At 40.1% G+C, this 20,893-nt stretch overlaps 1 protein-coding gene across 1 annotated transcript in view; it reads left to right on the plus strand.

Moving 5' to 3' along the window:
- The window catches only part of tenm2a (teneurin transmembrane protein 2a), a 152,152-nt gene that overhangs the window by 5,995 nt on the left and 125,264 nt on the right, over positions 1-20,893 (plus strand). The window contains exon 2 of the mRNA XM_029511933.1: positions 11,345-11,635. Coding sequence (XP_029367793.1) covers positions 11,345-11,635 — 291 coding nt within the window. The remainder of the gene's footprint in view (positions 1-11,344; positions 11,636-20,893) is intronic.

Raw genomic sequence — 20,893 nt, forward strand, 5'->3', positions numbered from 1 at the left:
ACAAAGCAGCTGCATGCTATTAAAAATAAATGGCAGTGAGATTAAATACAATCCCTCCCCTCTTCCTCCGATCCCTCTTTATCTTTGGCTTCTGCCTGGTATTCTGCACCTCAGCCAGCTGCTGACACTCTAAAGCCTCCTGTCACTACAGCAATAGACCAGTGGAGTCACTGAAGAATATCCTGGGGCCGACTTTTACTCCTGTCCTACAGTCCTCAATGTACACCCCATCACACCACACCCATACTTTGCTCATTTATAGACAGGAAATTGGTCATGAAGGGTTTGTATCCATGCCTTCATGTTGAAGGGGATCTGCGAAGAGGACCTTAATTGAAAGTAACATCTGGGTTAGCATTTGGCACCAGCAGACTCTTTCGGGATACTGTACATGTGGAAAGGGCCCGGTTTATAGACTCACATGAGCTCTCTCCCCTGTATGCTGATATGTTTATATAAACTGAGTGAGGGCGATTAATAGCTGTTTCAGGACTAAACACAATGACTGGCACCAATTACAGATCTATGAGAAGCTAATGAGCTCTTGGGATTCACTTCATAACATTATCCACACAATTCAAAGTACACCACGCTTAGCGTGTCAAATCACGTCTGTGCTAGTAAAAGTGCTAGCTATTAGCACCGTTGTTGGCACGGGTGCAAGCATGCACGCACACATATGAACACTGGGTAACAAATGAGGGAAATAATGGGAAGAAGCGGGGCCAGGCCAAGCCAAAGATGCCAATTATATAGTACTGATGCTGGCTCATCTTTGCCCACACACACACAAAGCTTAGTTACACACAAGAGAATTTAAAACAAATTAATAAATTAATTGAATACAAACAGCTATTAATTGATAGAGTCCAGGGAAGGACATAGTGACATCTGCAATTTTCTTCAACTAAAAATCATTTGTCAGAGAGTGTTGTGTGTGTTTTGTGAGGGTTGACTTAATCCATGTTTACTATGTAATGACCCTCTTTAACTCTGCTTTGGCAGCTTGTGATAAATGAGGCAGATTGTAAATGTCACTGTTATCACATTTTTTTTTCTCTGCCAAGTCACTTGCTTCCTAGGATGTAATTAAACATGTCCCAAGCTACAGCATTTGAACTTGTGTACGTGTTTGTGCGCAGATATATGTCACATTTCTTTTCCACGTGTATATCAGCCTTTGCTTTAGTGACAAAAATGATACCAATGCAAATTATTTGCTTTCCACCTCATGCTGCAGCATTGATGTTACACTTCAGGATTACTGTGCAGTCAAAGAAGCATACCAATTTGAATGTCGCTATAGATTTGAGGAAAAAGGTTTCAGGAATGGAAGGTAGGAGAAGGTGGATATATTAGGCTACATGCATGCAAATAGATGACATCTTGCTGATACACATAGGCAAACACAAAGAGACAAACAAAACAGCTTTCTTTTCTACATCACTTTCTTTGTCAAAAGAGTATAATTATGCATATATTGTACAATATTTGTGGTCTCAGGAGTCCATACATTAATCAATGACCGAGTCAAACATTCTCCCTGATACAAGCACAAGATCTTTGTCCTCCTGGATAAGCAATATGTTTGCACAGACTTCATTCTTCTTCATGGTTGTACTATGCCAGGCTGTGCAGTGGTTGTAGCAGTCTGTGGAAATATTAAATAGGCGACTTGAACCTTAGATTTGCCTTGTCTAAACAGTTTGGTATCTACAGAAGATAGCAGAAATCTGTGGGACAATGCCCCCCCCCCCCACCCCCACCCACCACTGCTTCACCTGTTCAGTTTCCATAGAAAAGGTTTTGTGGTCATATCAATGTGGAAGGCTCATGGAATACCAAGATTATGCACTATACAACTTTAAGTCATTCATTTTTTATAAAAGAAAGATAAAGATGTGTTGTTGCCAAGGTTACATGCAATTTAATTTGCACAGTGAGTTAGATTGGTGGTTAAACTGGAATGTCGGTGCATGCTGTACAACCTGCCAGCCTCTCACTGAATTTCCAGTCTATTCATCTGCAAACACAGTACACCATTAAGAGCCAAAAAAGACCTCAAAACATTGTAATCGATGAAATACAAAACACAAGAGGCTATTTATTTTCTCAAAGAAAAACAAAAATCTATGTAATCTTATGAACCAAAATTGGAATAAAATTTATGTGGAAGATGAAAATGGAGCTTTTAGTTTATTACAGTTTAAATAATTGTCCTTTAGTAAAGAAAATTGAGGAGTAAAAATGTGCAAAGATATTGTGGCAAGAACTGACAAGAATTTTGAGAAGCTGCAGATCTGCTACAGTAAACAGCTACTGTGGGACAACAAAAACAATATTTAGAATACATGGGAGATGTTATATTAATTAAAATGAAATTAGGAAAGCGAGATATACCCTAACCACTCCCTGCCAAAAGATAGTTATTTGTAATAATTAATGGAATGGCCTTTGTTGAAGCTTAATATGTGTTCCTGTGTATGGATGGATGGATAGATAGATGGATAGGTAGATATTTATGAGTGACTACAGGCTGAAACGAGACTGATATGTCTATGGTATCAAATTGACTATATGTGAAACCAGTCTAAAGTCGTACTGATATTGAAAACTGGTGACAGATATGAAGCTATAGACCTGATTCCTCAGTTCTCAAAGATATTTAAAAGGTACTCGTAGGGGAACCAAATGGTGCTATAAGAGAGCGCAGCATTGCAGCAAGCATCTGTTATATTATCAGAAATGTGCCTGTGGCACATTCAAAAACCCCAAAGTGGGCTTTGAATGTGCAAAATAAAAAATAAAACAACAAAAACAAAAAATCAGGAAGCATAAGATGAAAACAGAGAACATTGGAAAACTTGGAAGGACATCGAGGTGAGAACTAACATTAATTCATAGGAGAAGCCTTTCAAGTCTCTTTTCCTCTGGTATCTGTATTTTCCACACTAACTCATTACTTACCAAAGTTATATGCATATTTATGTTGTGTGAATGCATCATATTGAGCTGTCCAGTGCACCGTGTTCAATTGATCTTACCTCACCTTACCCATGCACGGTCATTTTAGCCAACTGGTAACAGTGCGCTGTCTGCATTGATGAACAGGTTGGGGTATAGATGTTCTCTACCTGTCAGCAGCCCCCTATCCCAACTCCTTGACACATCTCCAGAAAAATGATGACTCTCATCAGTCAAATTGGGCTTTTCAGCATTCCTGAAAAGCCTGTAACTTTAGTATTGATTTTTCAGACTGTACATGTGGAGTGTCCCATAGCGAGGCATAACTCCCAATTTAGTCAACCTTGGCCTCTATTCTTGGAGGAAAGATGTTTCAAAGCTTAGTGCTACACCACGCAGTGACAAGACCTCCTCCAGAGTGCATGGTGTTGTGTCATGTCCTGTCATGTCCTGTCCAACCCAGACTGCCGTCCTCTGGGCAGGACTAGAACTTGTCCAGGAATGGATGACATTTGTTACACCTATTTTGGTCTCCTCATTAGGAGGTGTAAGGGGCCCCTGCGGTTCAGGCAGGAGCCAAAAGAACAGATGTCATCTGGGAGTTGTGGGAAGTGTTTGACCGTGACACTCCTACTTGGGCCTGTCTGTTAGATCTTCATTGCATTGCTAATGACTGTGTTAATGATGAGCCATGCTATGGGACATGTATATGTATGTGCGTGTGTGTGTGTTTGTGAAACAACAAACAACAAAACAACAATTACATAGGGCATTTGTAGTTGTGACATAAATCAATTGCGCACAAAATGAACAAAGCCAACAAAGTGATAATCTAATAAAACAAAAATAATAACATCTGCATTTTAAATGAAAAAAAAAACAGTTAAATCCCTTTTATTCTTTCAAATGTAAAATTTGGATATTGGCTATTTTTTTTAATTCAAATATCTCCAACTAACTGCACTCAGATGTGCCTGTTGAGATGAATGCCAGTGTCTGAATTAATTGTGTCTCTGCAAATGCTTTGTTTACTTGTTGGAGAAAAAAATGCACATGTTTAGTTTCCAGATATCAAGACAAATTATTTTAATCTTGACAGTATCATCTGCCACAAACCACTCTTTTTTTAGTTCTGGCAAAACAAAAGTCAGAGAGTAATCCTCTCTGTGAAAAATGGGACATTTTATCTGGTGGTCATGAGGATGATGAGAGAGAGATATTTAGCACATGAAAAAAGAAAACACTTACACAGTAATTCCCTAAAACACAAATACTCTAAATAAGGGGTTATGGGTCGACTGTAGAACAGATCTGTGTGTTAGGAAAAAAAATGTTAAGAACAGTTAAATAATATTTACCATATAAATTACAATCAAGGAGGGTTAAACTGATGAAGAATTCAGCAAAATCCAAAGTCCATTTGTTTAAAACGTTTTGCAAACACTGTAATATGCAGCCTCTTATTTATAATATTACTCCTTGGCAACTGCATTGAGAATAAGGTCAAGGTGCTACTATGGCAAGAGCACAATAAGAATATATACTTCCTATATTGTTAAGCTTCACATTATTTCATATTACAAGTTAAAATTGTTTCAATTATTTATTTATTTATTTATTTTGCTGCTACTGCATCAGGAAATATGTTAATGGTATTGTGAAGGCTGAAGCCAAACAATAAAGTTAAGCCTAATCAAACCAAAGCAGTTAGATGCAAAAAAAAAAAAAAAAAAGACCTGTTGAGACAACAACTACAAACTGTGTAATTATGTAGTAATTCTGTGTGGATTCAATTTATATACACTGGTTTGATAGAAAAATATTGGTTTGTGCTTGAAGCTCATATTTTAACTGTATTAATTGTCCCCTACAATGAATTGCACAATTGTCCAATATGAGCACAGAGAGCTATATGTAATTTATAACTGAGAATCTATCCAATGAAAAGAGAAAAAAACAAACAACAAGCTCCGTACCAAAGACTGTGATCTCATTATGAACATCTGAAGAGATTCTTTTTCATTAGCATACTCACTGCCAAAGTTATCTAGGTATAGCTGCAACGTCGACTTCATTTTATACTTCCTCTCATCACCGCAGAAACCCTGCTTTGTGAAGCTGTTTGTTAGTATTCTTCACTGCTGCACTGTGTGTGTTGGTTGGTGTGCATGCTCGAGAAAAAATAGTATGTGATAATAGTTGCTGCATAACAACTGAACAAACTTCATTCTCACTCTCTCACACTCACTTTGAACTTTGACTTTTGCACAACATATCTATTTAAGTCATTTGCACATGATTCCGCTCTCAGGCAGTTTTATTAAATCCATAGCATTTGGACGTGACTAACATATAAACAGTACTCCTTTACCTGTCCCTCTGCCTCTGTATTTTCTCTTTTGGGCTTTCATTATTCTTCACCATCTCTTATGAGCTTGGTTTTTTGTCATTGGCTCAACTCCCTCTCCATTTTGATACCTTTTTTTTTTTTTTTTTTTTTTTTCTCACACCATTTCAACCAAATAGCGTACCTTAGTCTCCCCATCAAGTTGCATAGAGGGGTGCAGTGTGTCTGAACCAAACTGAGCTGAAGAGCATCCTTCATTGCTTAACACCAAATAAGGTAAATGACCACATCTTTTGGACATTCATTCATTTTCTCTTGACTGTGAGCAATCATCTCCAGACTGTAGCTAAAGCCTATTTTGCATATTTTATGTACAGATTTTCCTTTTATAATTTCATCACTTTATACACAAATAGGCCAATGCTTTAAATGAGGTTATTTACATAAACATGGGCAGAGATAGACAAGTGTCTGATAGAGGAAATGTAGTGAGGCTCAGAGGAGTGTGTGTGTGTGTGTGGAACACTAGATGACTGAGAGGAACACCATCTGTACTTTACTCTCCATTGAGTTTAGAGCTATCACTATTCATTATCGTCAGCCGATACCTAATACATACTGCATATGTATTTTTCATACACAGTGTTTACATGGCAGGACTGGGATCATTTCCTTTTTCTTTCGCTCATGTTTTGAGTTATTTCGCCGAAGACTTCATGATTCCCATGACTCAAGACTTACAGTGGGATTGTAAGACTTGTAGTAGTGAAGATGAGGTATGTTTTAAACCATTCCGAAAGTGACATTGTCTCGCGCTGTTTTGCAAGTGTGTGATGGGCAGCTCAGGAGAGAGTTTTAAATGGAGAAAAATGTGTGCAGGCAATTTAAGAATGTAATATTCCCCATCTTCTCTTATTACCCAGCTCTCCTTCACTGTCCTTTATTTCTTAATAGTGCCTTAGCAGCCCGATGATTTTTTTACATTTTGTCTTTGTACAGCGCAGCAAGGAGGAAAGACAGTGACAGATTGTAGCAGATGCAGTGGAGTAACTTCATTAGGGGTTCGATTCCAGGGAAGCAAAAACATGAATGAAGTTGTAGGCTGTACCTTCTATAATGTCTCTGTCATTCCACAGACTTTTCTGTCGCTTCGTGTTCTGCGTCTGTATTTCTATATATTATCTATATTTTATTGATTCATAATTTACAGAGAAGAAAACACAAAAGAGAAGTTCATTTTCTGCAGGGATACTAAAGTGCAGTGCAGATGAATTTTGAATTGGATGCAAATGAAAATGGAAAATATCAAGAAACGGCACTTTTGGCTGCTATTAGCCACAAATTCTAGCATTTCCTCCGCAATGAAAAAGAAAATAAGGCTTTTACTGTTATTAAGAGCAATTTTAGCTATTTTAAAGAATTGTTGGGGAACCTGCCATGCACAGTTGCACTTACTTTCTGATTTTCACACATCCTCCACCCAGGAGCAGTTCAGTTCACTCAGTCAGCACTTCAGGGCAAATCCAAGCTTGCTCTGAATTACCGCTCTCTGAAAATCTCAAAATCATAATGTCCAAGGGGGGCTTGCACAGAAACCTATTGGATCTGAAAAGCCACATAATTGTAGGCATGGTAGCCCAAAGATTCTGTCTGCTTTACATCCTTTACAGAATTGCACAGTGGGCTGAGGGAGAGTCAACTAGTGTAATGCAGAGTCCTGCTGCCTATACTTTTCCTGTCAAACTGCTAACAAGCACAAATGATTTTTTAATGATAGGCCCCTCCATCCCACAAAGCTGCCTCTGCAAAAAGACACACACACACACACACACTCACATTGCAGATTCACTTTCACACATACTCATAATGAGTTTTATCAAGGGAAGTAAATTTGGTTTAATGGATCACTGCAAATGCCATTCCCATTCATACTATTCAAGCTCCAACAAGATGCCACTTTTTCCCTTAAGTGTCACCTATTTTTCTGAGACACGCGGAGCAGGAATACTCCAAATGATGATGTATCTCAGGTGTAAGAAATTAAAGTCCCTATTGACAAAAGAACCAAGTGAAAATGCAGCTTCAACCACTGTTTCTAACAAATAATGGTTTTTTGTAAATCTTTGTTCATGTGTGTGGTCTGTAGTTGTCTGCATTAAGAAATCCTAGGGGTTTGTAGCAGAAGCTCTAAATACTTGAGAGACCCTCAGATGTAACTCATGAAACTAGAGTAATATGTCTTTGAGTTTAAGGCTCATCAGTCTGCAAAACACTGTGAAGAAGCATATAATATCACAGCAAAGGATTTTGCTGCTCAAGAAGGTAGAACTCTTTTTATCTTTCCTTTCAATAATGATGCCGAACAGCAGGATGTTTATGGTACACAAAAGTAATCAACCACCAAGTATGCATTGCTTACATTTGACTGCCTAAAGAAGCACCTTACATGCATTTTCTTTTTTTCTTCTTTTTTTTTTTTTTGCTCATGACTGCATAACTCCAAGTATAGGTTCAGTCAGCACAGTCATTTCAGCAAGTCCCACACAAATGGCTTTTTCACTTCAAAATAACATTGTTATATTATTTATGATGTCGGAGGCATGGCTGGAGAGCAAGACAAATGTCAGGAGTAAACAGTGAGCTTATATACAAAGGCACCACTGTTCATTTCCTGTTTCTGTGAACCATATTTAAATTTTAACCCAAGCGTGATCTTTCCTTCAAATTAAAACAGGTTTCTTTTGAACCTAAACTTGAACAAACTGTGGCAGTAGTATTGTCAGGTCATGAAAGTAATTTCTTTCCAGCAGTCATTTCAAAGGCACGGGCAGATTATAATGTCCTGCTACACTGATGCTGCCAATTCATTTGAGGAACTTTTTAGCGCCGCGCTAGCCTCAATCTAATGAATGAGCTGGCTGCCTTTTTTCACACGGGGCCAAAGTTGGTCTGAACACAGTTTTAACCGATTTGTTAGTTCTGCTCAGCTTTGTTTTTTCAGGTTGTTCATCCCGCTTAATATAGCCCTATTTGTGTTTAAAATTGACTGAGCATGTACGGATTGAAGCAGTTTCCATGTGTGTTGCATAACAAGCTTGCTGTCGTGTCAACTCTATAACATAGTAATTCAGTAACTCAGTATATATAGATACCCCTACATATTTCACATCCTTCCTTGCTCTCTCTTACACTCCGTACTTCAGTCTATAAGTGTAAGTTATTCATAGAGGTTGTGCTGTTTTCACCATACAGCACATAAATGTCTATGCACACCTCCATTTTGTTAAGCTGTGTTTTATCATGGGTTATCTTTTGCATTTTCTATTTCCTTGTTCGTATCTCATTAAATATAATTGTACATGGCTGGGTGCATGGGTAGTGCTTACCTGGGGAACACAGGGACCAACACAATATTAGGCAAAACTAGGCTTACCCGGGGACCACATGGCACCTGGTGTACTATCGGAAGAAGGCAAGCCAGGGAGGCAGTGTGATGTTTTGGGCAATGTTCTGCTGGGAAGCCCTGGGTCCTCCCATCCATGTGGATGATACTTTGACATATACCACCTACCTAAGCGTTAATGCAGACCATGTCCACCCTTTTATACAAAGAGTATTCCCCAATGACTGTGACCTCTTTCAGCAGGATAATGTGTCGTGCCAAAAAGCAATAAATGGTCCAGGAATGGTTTGAGGGGAGCCACACCAAGTTTGAGGTGCCTCCTAATTCCCCAGATTTGAATCCGTGGAGGCTCCACCACCACAATTTAGAGGATTTAAAAGATCTTCTGCATCTTGGTACCAGTTAGCACAAGACACTTTCAGGAGTCTTGTGGAGTCCATGCCTCAACAGGTCAGGGCTGCTTTGGCAACAAAAGGGGAACCAACAAAATACTATGCAAGTGAGCATAATGTTATTCCTGATCAATTTACAAACCAGCTACACGCCAAGCTGCGAAAGGCTTACAATACACCTTAATGTGCAGCTTAAGCATATGAGTGATAGCAGCAGCCAGGATCATTGATCGGATTAGAATGCAGTGCCACATTTGTCCCCACATCTGTCATAATATCATGTTACAAACATGCGATTGGTTTTCTATTTGCAGAATAACTGAGATAGATTTTCATGTCTGCTCCAACCCCTTACACCAATCCATCTTTCTTTGAGTACATGTAGATTGCTAAGGCATCAGACTGCGTCTACTGCTGATGGTGATAAGGAGTGATTGGATTTTGCATGTGTAATCACTGGTTATAGGATGTTAATTGTACGGAATGGTGGCCTGTGGGATGTAACATTAGATTTGTGTGGAAAGAGCATACACACACACACACACACACACACACACACACACTTGTGGACACGCTTGTGCACCCACTTTCATGTGATGCAACTGTTTCCAAGTAGTGTTATCCTAGACTAGAAAATGTTATTGTGGTTGGATTGGATGATTTACATAAAGACCCGTACTGATTGTGAAGTCGACACTTTTCATGCAAGCAGTTCAATTCAGGATGATTTGCTGACTGATGTTAAAAAAAAAAAAAAAGAAAAGAAAAGAAAGAAACCCTCTTGCTTTATTCTCTCAGGCCTCCTGGAATTCTCTCCTGTCCTCCTCCGATACCTCATCTCAGGTATGGGTTCAACAACAACAGTTAGAACCAACGTATATGTACCGTATCTGTGTAGTGTAAATTGCAGACTGTAAAAATCTCTAGTGTTATGTATAGTAAAGAAGGCTTCTTTTGTCATGCCCTATGATAAGTGGGAGGAAAAGACAACGAAGCAAAGAAGACAAGGAATGGTAATATGCCATTTGTACTGTAGCTGGATGGAAGCTTGGCAAGCGGTAGCCTAGTAGCTGAATCCACCTGTGGAGTTCTTTGCTTGCCTCTGCTCTCTAGTGTAGTCCATCTGTTCGTCTGACAAGTAGTATAGAGCTTTTTTTGCTGCTTCCCAAGCTAAGTTTCCTTTTAGGCCTCCCTTCCTCCCTGTTGCCTGCCACCCACCCCCCTGCTCATTACTTTCAGCTCAACTCTGGAATTTCGACGGGGCTGTGAAGAGGAGCCGTGAAGATCCAGCAGATGATTTTCATCTGTTTAATTCCTCTCTCTGTCTGATTGCGGCCGTACGCCTGATGAGTCACAGTTAACCCAGCCACACAGCTGTGCTTTGATTCATACAATGTGCCGCCACCATGCCAACCTCTCCTCACTTGCCTCTTCCTTTCCCCTCCCTCACAAACTGCTAATGAAGTGAATCACAACTGTTTTTCCCCCGATCCCTTTACCCCAACAGCTGATGGTGAGCGATTGCATCCACAATACTCTTTTAATTAGTATAGAGAATAAATTGGTTGAGCATGCCTTTTTCCTTAATTGCTTTTTCCTCAGCTTGGATTTAATTGGGCTGCAGCACTGTTTATTGATCTCCTTTGATGTGCTTTAATTTGGATAATTTTATATATTTATTTTGGACGTGACGAGTCGGTTTGTCTTTGAGGGGGGGTTGTCAGGCAGCGGGGCCAGTACTGCAGCAGACTGCGGTACACTCTGTGGGGCTGGGGTCCGGCATGTGATGAGAACGAGGTGGGGAGATGATCAAACCCAGAGGGCAACTAAGCAGCTCCACTAGTCTGAGAAGCCTCAAGTGAACAGCTCTTTGGTCTCACATCAGCACCTCATGAATGCCAATGCAGAGCAGTAAAGCGAGAGTGGCAGGCTTTCTAAGCCAGCCTTAACAGGCCTGCAGGCCACTACATATTCCTTCCAGCAGCTAGTTTGTATTTTGCGCCTAATTCATGCTGTGTCATATCTTTCCTTCCTGCCTGCTACAACAAAGTCCAATTTTCAGCCTCCGCCTCCATAGATTCATAATTAGTGTGCTTCCCTGCGTGTGATTTGTTTCCTAGATACACTTGTGCAATTGCTCGTGTGAGCATTTGTTCCTGTAAGTTTCTTCATTTACTGCATTTACTTACATTGCACTCTGCACTCTGCATTTCTGTAACCACAATCTCCCCCATGTAGGCGGGAACTTCACCCTGGCCGAGCTGGGAGTATGCGAGCCAACTCCCCCTCCGCACCCTGCTGCCGTCCCCTACTGTCCTGACCTGGGCCTCCTGCAGAGAGGCTACTCCCTCAGCGCCGGCTCTGATGTAGACTCAGACCCTGAGGGACCGCTGTCTACAGAGCGAGCCATTCAACTGTGGGCTGGACGAGGAGGGGTGAAGTCTCGCCGCAGCTCAGGAGTGTCCAGTCGTGAGAACTCAGCGCTCACTCTCACCGACTCGGAGAATGACAAGTCTGATGATGAGTCAGGTAGGACAAGAGCCTCTTGAAAAGTGTGGTTAAGATGATATATGTATGAAAGTACAGGTCCATTGATTTAAAAAAAAATAAATAAAAAAATGAGTACGAGAGTGTAACACTTGATGAGGAAGAAAAAGCTAACAGGAGAGGATGACAGTCAATAGGAATTGATGGAAATTTGAGGCAGATTCCTTCTATCTCACACAAGTTTGTCAATATTGTTAAAATCTATAGGCCACCTCTCACAACATAGCCATTAGATGAATTGGGAGTGAGTTGGATTTATTGATTCAGTCTGTTTCTGATTTGGAGATCACTGGTTGGAGCCGCCCCCCAAATCCCCTCTCCAGTGAACCAACCTTGTTGTCATCAATAGCACTTAGTCAAAGCCTTCTAAGTCTAACCTCTGCTACACCTATCTGCTGAGTGCTCAACGCTGGGGTCAGGTTTAAAAAAAGTAACATCATTTAGATTTTTTCGAGAGATTTCAGCGCTGGAGCGTTTTAACTTTTGTGATCCAATACCACAACAGAAAAGGTAACCTTTACTTTCAGTGTGCATCCTTTCTTTGACTCTCCAAATCAGCGAGTGAGTGTCAGAGTGTGATCTTCCCCAGGGGAATTTGCTTCCTCCGGCAATGTTGTTTATTGCCAACTTCCCATTTTCTTGTTAATACCGACGCAGTCGTAAACCTACATGCGCCAAGGTGTCAATGGAGGTTAATGAAAAGTGGATGGAAGGAAGAGCAACAGTCTAATTAATTGAATTCTCGGCAGCTGCATCGTATCAGCTGTGGATCAACCTCTGGTGGACTCTGCGCCTCAGAATCAAAGACAACTTCTGTCGTCTGATCAAACTACTCAACACCTATTAAACACGTCAAGAAACACCTTCCCTGAGATGTGCCTCTCATCCCACCGCCCGATAATTGCTTTGTGGTTAATTACCAGACTAATCTTGCAACCACAGATATCAGCCGCAGACGCCGCTCTCACTCGCTCTGTCTCAGGGCCAGGAGAACGCCATTGAGCACTCTGTTTGCAGACCTTGTAAAATTAGCTTCTTAATCCCGCTCTATACCGCGATAATCATTTGCCTGCAGTATGATGTCACTCAGTGTTGATTGCTGAGAAGATCAGAAGTTTAGTTCTTTGTTGTTTTTTTCCCCCTGTTATGAAACTTTGCACTTACACATTCTCTGTTGGAGAAATTCATAGAGCTGATTGTGCTGAACATATGTCAAATCAAATCAAACCACTTCAAAAGTTTTCCACCTATAGAACGATTCAGGAGAACCACTGGCTCACACCTTTCGACTCGTCTCATGGTTTCACAGCCATGAGATTTAAATCCAGCATCAGTGTTGCTGTTTCTGCCAGCATGAAGAGATCAGAGGCAGAGCGGCAGCCTGATAAAAGGTGTGTGTGCAAGTGTGTAATGGCATTTTGCTAGTTACCTAGCTGCTCTGAATGAGGGAAATGAAACCCCTCAATCAAACATAGCTTCAAATAGTAAAGGCATGCACACCTCATAGCATCCAGGGGGGAGATTTCTCTCCCACCAGACCCAACCAGCACCAGCACATTTGCCACAAGCAACAAGGGTGCTACATTTGCATGCGTGTATGCGTGCGTTACTAAACCTGCTTTTTTCTTCCTATATGCTATTTTGTCTTTCTGCAGCTGTGAGACTGTGTACAAGCCTGAACTGCGCATGTTGTGTGTGTGAGTGTGAAAGTGTGAAACAGTAGCAACGGGAGTGTCAAAACAGCAGGAGGAGTATCTAAGGCTCTAATAATAGAGATTGACAGAGGCAGACAGAGAAACAACATCATAAACACATGCTAACAAATCAAAAAGACGGTGACGTGCTAAACCACCAAACAGCTCACTGCACCACTCTCATCTCACCGCGTCTCTAACAAGCTTCAGAAGTCTCACCTCCACTTGCTTCTCCTCCTCCTCTTCATCTCCCACCTTCGTTTTTCATCTTTCAAGCTGCTTCCTCTGTCTTCTCCTCGCTCGCACTGCGCCTCCCACCATCCCTCCTTATGCTGCTGTCAGTACAGCTTCCAGGTCTGACTGACAAGTGTCAGTTTAAGGGTCTAAGGTTCTCATTCAGGGCAGGAGCGTACATGCGGATGAATGTGTGCAGATGCCCTGTTGCAGAATTCACTACCAAAATAGAAAGCCTAAAGAAATGGCTACAGATATCCCAAAACTGAGGGAAAGTACTGTTTGTGTTTGTGTGACAGTGTGTCTGTGTGTGTGAGAGGCTTTTTCTTTTTTTGTCCGCAGGAGAACCAGCTACAGAGTAACTGCTGGATACATTCACAGCTGTCTTCTGCCTCCTACCTTTAAGTTTATTTTTTGTTCAGCATTGCTGGTTAAAAAAAAACCAAAAAAAAAAAAAAACAAAACACTGGAAAGTAAAAGCATTGGTTCATTTCGGGTTATATTCAGTATTTTTATATTTCTGATTCTTCAGGACTCAAAAAGTCTAACGAACAAAGCCTGACTTGATAACAAATTAACAAGTGTGATTGTTTGGATATATAGCAGTCAGTGAAGGTGCCAGGCACCTTTGCTGCAGTAGTCTCAACACAATTAGCAGCGTATGCATGTGTATATGTATGTAAACTACCTGAAGTTCATCCGCACAGCACATCTGTATATTCTCATTAGCACAAGTCTAACATGGCACAGCTTAAGTTTTTTTACGGAGCTGTGCGTCTGCATGTTGATGTGCGACTGTGGGTGGGTGCAAGCATTCAACACAACACTGATCAAAAAGAGACAACGGTGCAACCATCGTTCTTCAGAATAGTGTCAAACATATCTGTCACTGTTCATGCTCGTCCTGTTTTTTTTTTGTTTTTTTTTTTGTTTGATACATATCCATATGTTTAGTTTACACATTTGTATCCACACACACTTGGATGGACATATGGTCTTGGGCCAGATGGCTGAAATCCGTTTTTCGAAATCAATTATTCCCTCATATTAATATTAGTATAATAATATCTTAGTAGTGTAATACTACTCGTAATATTTACTGCCATCGGGCAAATATATACAAAACCGCATCCTCCTTTGAAATTTTCTAGTTTTGGCATTGGACATTTTGATGTAAAACAAATTACTGAAGAAGCGTGCTTAATTGTCTTTTTTTTTCCTTCTGCATTTAATGGGCATTCACTAGCTTAATCAGTGGATATAATTTGAGTAGCTGTCACGAAGCTGGCTTTGTGACAAATTGCTGACCAGCAAAGCGATTGCATTTTGATCATCAGTAACAAGATGGAATCAGTAACCTGGTCAACTGAATTTGCGGAATATTGATAAAAAGACAATCTGACGCCATAATCTGACTGATATAACTTTATGGTCTAGTCAACATATGCACACGTGCACACAGTGGCACCTGATTTCAGTGTGCATGGATGATTCCCTCATTGAGAAATGTGCTGCACCTCTGTAGCAGTTTCCTTTGCAGATCTTTGGCATCCGTTATATCAGCTTCCAAACCAAAACTTTGTGATTATTTTTTATTTGTTTTTTTCTTTCATTTACGGCTAAATTCCAATTACCAACAAGTATGTAAAAACCATTAAACTAGTTTGCTAAATGCAACTCAGGGATTTCAGAGTTTCCCTACATCTAGCTTTATTGTCGAGTATTGAATAGAGACGCTTCGCTTTTATTGCCCCTTCCAGACACTATTAAAATAAAGAGACTAGAACGATGACTTGGCAGAGCCAATGCAAGTTTCGTTTGCACAAGGCACACAGTGAGACATACAAATATGGGCGCAGAGAGCAGCATTGGAAGAATTCATTTTGGCAAAGTGAACAAAGAGATTTACTGTCGCGCTGCGCGCTGCCTCGTAAAATGTCCGTCTGGAAACACAGGCAAAAGAATAGGAGCGCTCATAAATTCCCCCAGCAGTGCCTGATGGTCGCATCCAAACTGCATTGATCAGGAGGGAGAATGATTAAAACATGCATTAGATGAAATAAGATCAGGCTCTGACATTGATTTAAACCTGAAGCCCAGGGCCAACTTTATGGCCACAATCCATAGTCCAGTGCTCTACATATGCTCTAGTGTGGGTTTCTGTGTGTGTGTGTGTGTGTGTGTGTGTGTGTGTGTGTGGTGTTGGGGTTTATATGCATTTCTGTTTCCCTGTCTTTAAAAAGCAGCCTATTAAAGAAACAGGCAAAATATAATTCAACCTCGCCGTTGCTCTCTGTCAATAAATCTTGGCTTTACTCATACAGCTGATTTTTATAAACACAGGCGTGCACTGTCTGCTCACTTCTCTGTCATAGCCCAATCACACATGCATGCTGCTTAGCAGCTTTCAGACAGCGGGCCTTTCCTCCCTTTTTCTCCAGCTCAATCTCTCCATCTAGCCGACCAGATAATAAATCATAGAGTTGTATTGTGACGTATGTGACAGGAAGTATTAATCTCATAATTAGAGAGTGAAAAGGTGGCGCTAAATTTAGTGTGGCCTTTCTGCCTAACCCTGCCCCCTGTCTGGGTATGCTCAACTGCCTGGTTTCCACCCTCTTTATTGGAGCTTTTTCCCTTGCTCCTCTGTGTTATTATGTTTATGTAACTTAACTTTTATGTTAATTAAGTTTTGACAATGCAGAGAAAATGCCCTTTAAAACATCTGCAGTCAAAAGTAGATTTTTTTTTTAAATTCTTTTTTTTTTTTTTTTTTTTTTTTTTTTTTTGGTAGCTGGAGCTGTAATTATGCTTTTTAAAAGCTGAGTCGGGTAAAGTGATTTCTGATTAACTAATCAAATCTCCTAGCGCAGGTGGCAGAGTGCCTGCACCCACTCTGTCCTCTTTATTCTTTTTGGGTTATTTTGTTTTTTTTTGATGTACAACACAAATCCCACCATAAACCAAGCACGTATGCATGAGCTGATTTTTATCTTGAGAGAACATTTTAGTGTGAACCTCCGGAACGATTGTAGTGTAATCAAGGTAGATTAAGATAATGTTTAATTATGATCATTTGGATTCGGAAAATCTTTATTATTATATGTCACAGAGTGATTGTAAGAGCTTTTTTTTCCCCTTCGCAGCATGTCTAAGCACCAGTAACACAGTCCACAGAGCTTCTGTCGATCAAATTCGTGCAACATTTATGGAGTTGGACTGGCAGGGTCCCCCAAGACCTCTGCCGTCCCCTCCGGGGCTCAGTGTATGTGTGTGAGTAAGAAACGGAGAGTGTAAGCCGGAATGTGTGTTAGGAGGGTTGAGGGCATTAGCTTCTGATTGAGTTTTCAGAGAGCAACGTGGTGGTGCGAAAGGCTCGACAATGGTCTAACAGAATTAGTAGCTTGTGATGAATGGTGTGTGAGAGCAGCACTGACAGCTCGCTTTCACAAACATTCACGACTGTGTGAGTGTGTGTGTGTGCGCATGTACGTCTCCATACTTCCCCCGCTGGTTCAAGGACTTTTTGTCCATGCAGCGAGAGCTACGCATGCTGGAATGAGAAAAGTAGTGATGGACACACATACTTGTGCACTTAAGCAGTCCATATCTGTTCATGTATGTCACTGGGTTAAACCTAGAATTTGAAAAATGGCATGCAACCGGGATCAATAAAGATCGCTGACATATGCTCACACACTTGCACATGTATTGAATTTAAAAAATAAATACATATTCACAGCCTTTTTATGTATTTCTGACTCCATAAAGACATTATTGGACTAGAGCTCAAATTGGGGGTGTGCCGATAACAGATACACAGACGTTCAAAAAGAGAGACACAGCAGGCATGTTGCATGCACACACAGATGCATAAGAGCAGTGTTTAATAAAAGCTCTTGGATATTGATCACAGTAGATGGATGCTAACTCACATTAAAGGGAGGGAGCCTGGAGAGATAGAGAGACGAGGAGGAGGAGAAAGGAAACGCAAACGATGAATAAATGGAATGAGAAAGATGAGGGCCAGATTTCCGAATAAAGCTAATAATGAAGGCATTACCCCCAGCAAAAAAAAGTGCTGTTATATGGTGGAAGCAGGCACAGTTGTTGCATTGTGCAAGGCACACCCAGACAAACAGCGTTATTGTTAGTTAAAGCAGATGCAAAAGCATCGACGTATTATTGGCACCAGACTTGTAACTTGCTGATAATTCTGCTGCCGTCCTAATGGGGAATTTAGTGAGCCGTAATGGCCTCTCATGCCAACTTTAGACCTGCCACAGAAAGAGAGAAAGCAACGGGGAGAAGGAGCAAATTGAGAATTCTCCAGCCAATTATGAGTGATCATATTTTCGTCTGCATGGTGCTGAAACGACTTTTGTAGTTTAATGGTCAGCAGTTTGCCTCCTAATGAAGGACGGAGGTACAAGATCGAGAACACGAATAAAGGAAAGAGTTGGATGATAGGTGGATGGAAGAAGTGCATTCATGTTATTTTTATTTATTCTTTTTTTATAGCCATGTCTTTGCTTAATATTTTGCTTCATCAACACAAAGCATTCCTGTGCTTTTCTTTTTCTTGGGTCCAATTTATTTGCTCCTATTCTCCAACGCATGCTTTTCCTCTTGATTTATTATAATTTATTTTTTATTTGTTTCTTTTCTTCTGCCTTTCTTTCTTTCTTTCTTTCTTTCTTCCCTTCTTTGCCAGCTTACCTTGATGATGAGGAGGATGAGGATCCATTTGGAGACTATGTGATCAGTAAGTCATGTCTGTAGCATAGACACTCAACCAACTTTGTGTCTATCCGATCGAGTGAATGTGATTGTATTTGGTGTGTTTTTGTGCCATTTGTTATTGTGCCTTTCCTTATTTTTTTTTATTTCGTTTCTGTTTTTGTTTTTTTTTTTTAAAGAGGCTCTTGCAGACGTATTGGCTTTTACCTCCTTTGAAATTACAGTTGTGTTATTGTGATTTTCAAAAGAAACACTACATACAGGTAAAAAAATCCAAATAGTTTTGATGATTTTTCTCTCTGCACATTCCTCTTGTGTTCCATCTGATACAAGGCAAGGTCATTCTTCTTTCCTCATGCCTCATCCACATTTACGAGCTCCTTTCATTATGATCTCCCGTTCATTAGCACGTGTCCAACTGGTTAATCTCTTTGCATTTGATCAGAGAAAATTTCCCAGAGGGTGTTTTTTTTTTCTCCCCTCTCTTCCTCCATTATTGGAAAGTCAGCCGTATTTACCCGTGTCTTGGAGCTTGTTTGCCTCTATGAACGTGAATTAGTGTTAATGTTTGTGTTAACGGGCTGTGGAGTTTTCATCTGTTTTCATTAGTAAGATCAGAGAGGTAGGAGTTAGCAGTACAATGCGGTGGAAGGGAATGAAAATAAACCATATTAGGTGAAGGTTTCAATGACTTAAGAGGACTTCCATGTACATATCATGTGCATTAAAAGGCTTAATACTCAAGGTTAGAACTATTCAGTGTGTAGAGAGAAACACAGTCATGCACATGGAAGCAAGAAGTTAAGGTGATAATGGAGCACAGATTCTTAAATCGATAGCGAGTGGCATTACTGCCCCATCACAGGGACATCGTCAGCAGGTGACTTGCAGATAATGAAGTGATACGGATATATATGTAGCTTTCATTTCTTCCGATCTACACCTATACAGTGATTGAATAATGGAGCATAATAACCCTGACACTTCTGAGTGAAATTGTTAATATAAATTCACAGGCTTTCCTCCTCTAGATAAATTAAAATACTTATCACAGATGATATTTACTGATGTTAATTTCCCTCTATGCCTTATGTTATTACTTTCTGTCTGTGGAAACACCACAAAATTGTACCATTTGCCGTCTCCGTGGTTTCGGGTGAGCAAATATTCACAAGTTCCATAGAAATTAAAGTCCTGAAAAACATTTTATTTCCTTATGAAATACGCAATATACAGCAAGTAGGATGTGAAAGGACATATCCCATCTCTATCAAAACTTTATTATATTCTCATACATGTCTTTTAAAGACTGAGATCCAGATAAAGTGATATGAAATCGGAAGAGGTGTGCTCGATGGAGAGAAATTATTCGACTCGAGATGTGTCACAGACACTAATGAGCAGAATAAGACAGTCCGTCACTTATTCTAATGTAGAAGATAGCGCACTACCAGTAGCCAAAGCCTGGCAACTTTACAAATCAAAAACTCTCATTCTCCAACCACCACTTCTGTGATTATTAAAGCAATATTTCATTTAGGTGAATTTTAACTTTCCAGCTCTTCAGCAGTATTCAATTTCCAACAAGAGCTACCCTGGCTGACACCACAGGATGTCAAAATTTATTTCTGAGAATTGAAATTTAAATACGGAATACTCAGTTATTGTAAGAAGTAAGGTCCAGAATACACAGCAAAATATTATTGACCAAAATTTTCTTGTTTCAGTAAAGCAAACTTTGGGACAAAAATGATTTACTCATGTAATGACTGTCATAAATAACTGACTTGGTTTATGAGAATCAATAAAATGCAGAACACGGCACAAAAATTTTGGCTCCAAGTAGAACATTGGTGTAGACATCCATGTCCAGAGAATGATGACCAACCCACCAGTCAGTGTGGAGGACATCTAGCTGTCTTCTAAACTGTGAGATGGGATTAGTGTTGGTACTTGATAGAGTCAAAGCAGTCATTATTGGTCCATCAACTAACGCATTATATTATCAAAACTTATGCTACTAAAATGTAGTAGACATGGCTACAATGTCATGAAAATGATGTGTAGTAATCAGAGGCTGAATTTTGGTATATTTGATGATGTCCCCATTTTTCTGTTTCTTTTCTTACACTCTCATAAACCTCAGCTGTACTTTCTGTTAAGTGCTAATTTTCTGCATTTAGCATGCTAACACATTAAACTTAGATGATGGCCATTGCAAGTTATCTGAATTTCCCTTCTGGGCCTGTTAACATGCTGATGTTTGCATTCCTCTGAAAGCTCCACCATGCAGCATCACAGAACCTTTATGTCGACTGGTAGACCTTGTTTAAACATAATGTGCTATCAGCTACCCATTGATAGCACAGAAAGATACATGGAAACTACCATCGCCTTCAGACCTTTCGGATGATAAAACCAGAAAGCGAACAGTTTGTGAGGCAGAAATGAGTCTCAACAAAAACATAATAAACTGCAATGCAGTATTTATATAAGATAATACTTTATTGATCCCCATTGGGGAAATTTGAATGTCACAGCAGCACAAGGCAAGAGAACAGGTGACAAATAA

This window comes from Echeneis naucrates, chromosome 10 (assembly GCF_900963305.1).
Source record: "Echeneis naucrates chromosome 10, fEcheNa1.1, whole genome shotgun sequence".
NCBI classification, from domain to species: domain Eukaryota; kingdom Metazoa; phylum Chordata; class Actinopteri; order Carangiformes; family Echeneidae; genus Echeneis; species Echeneis naucrates.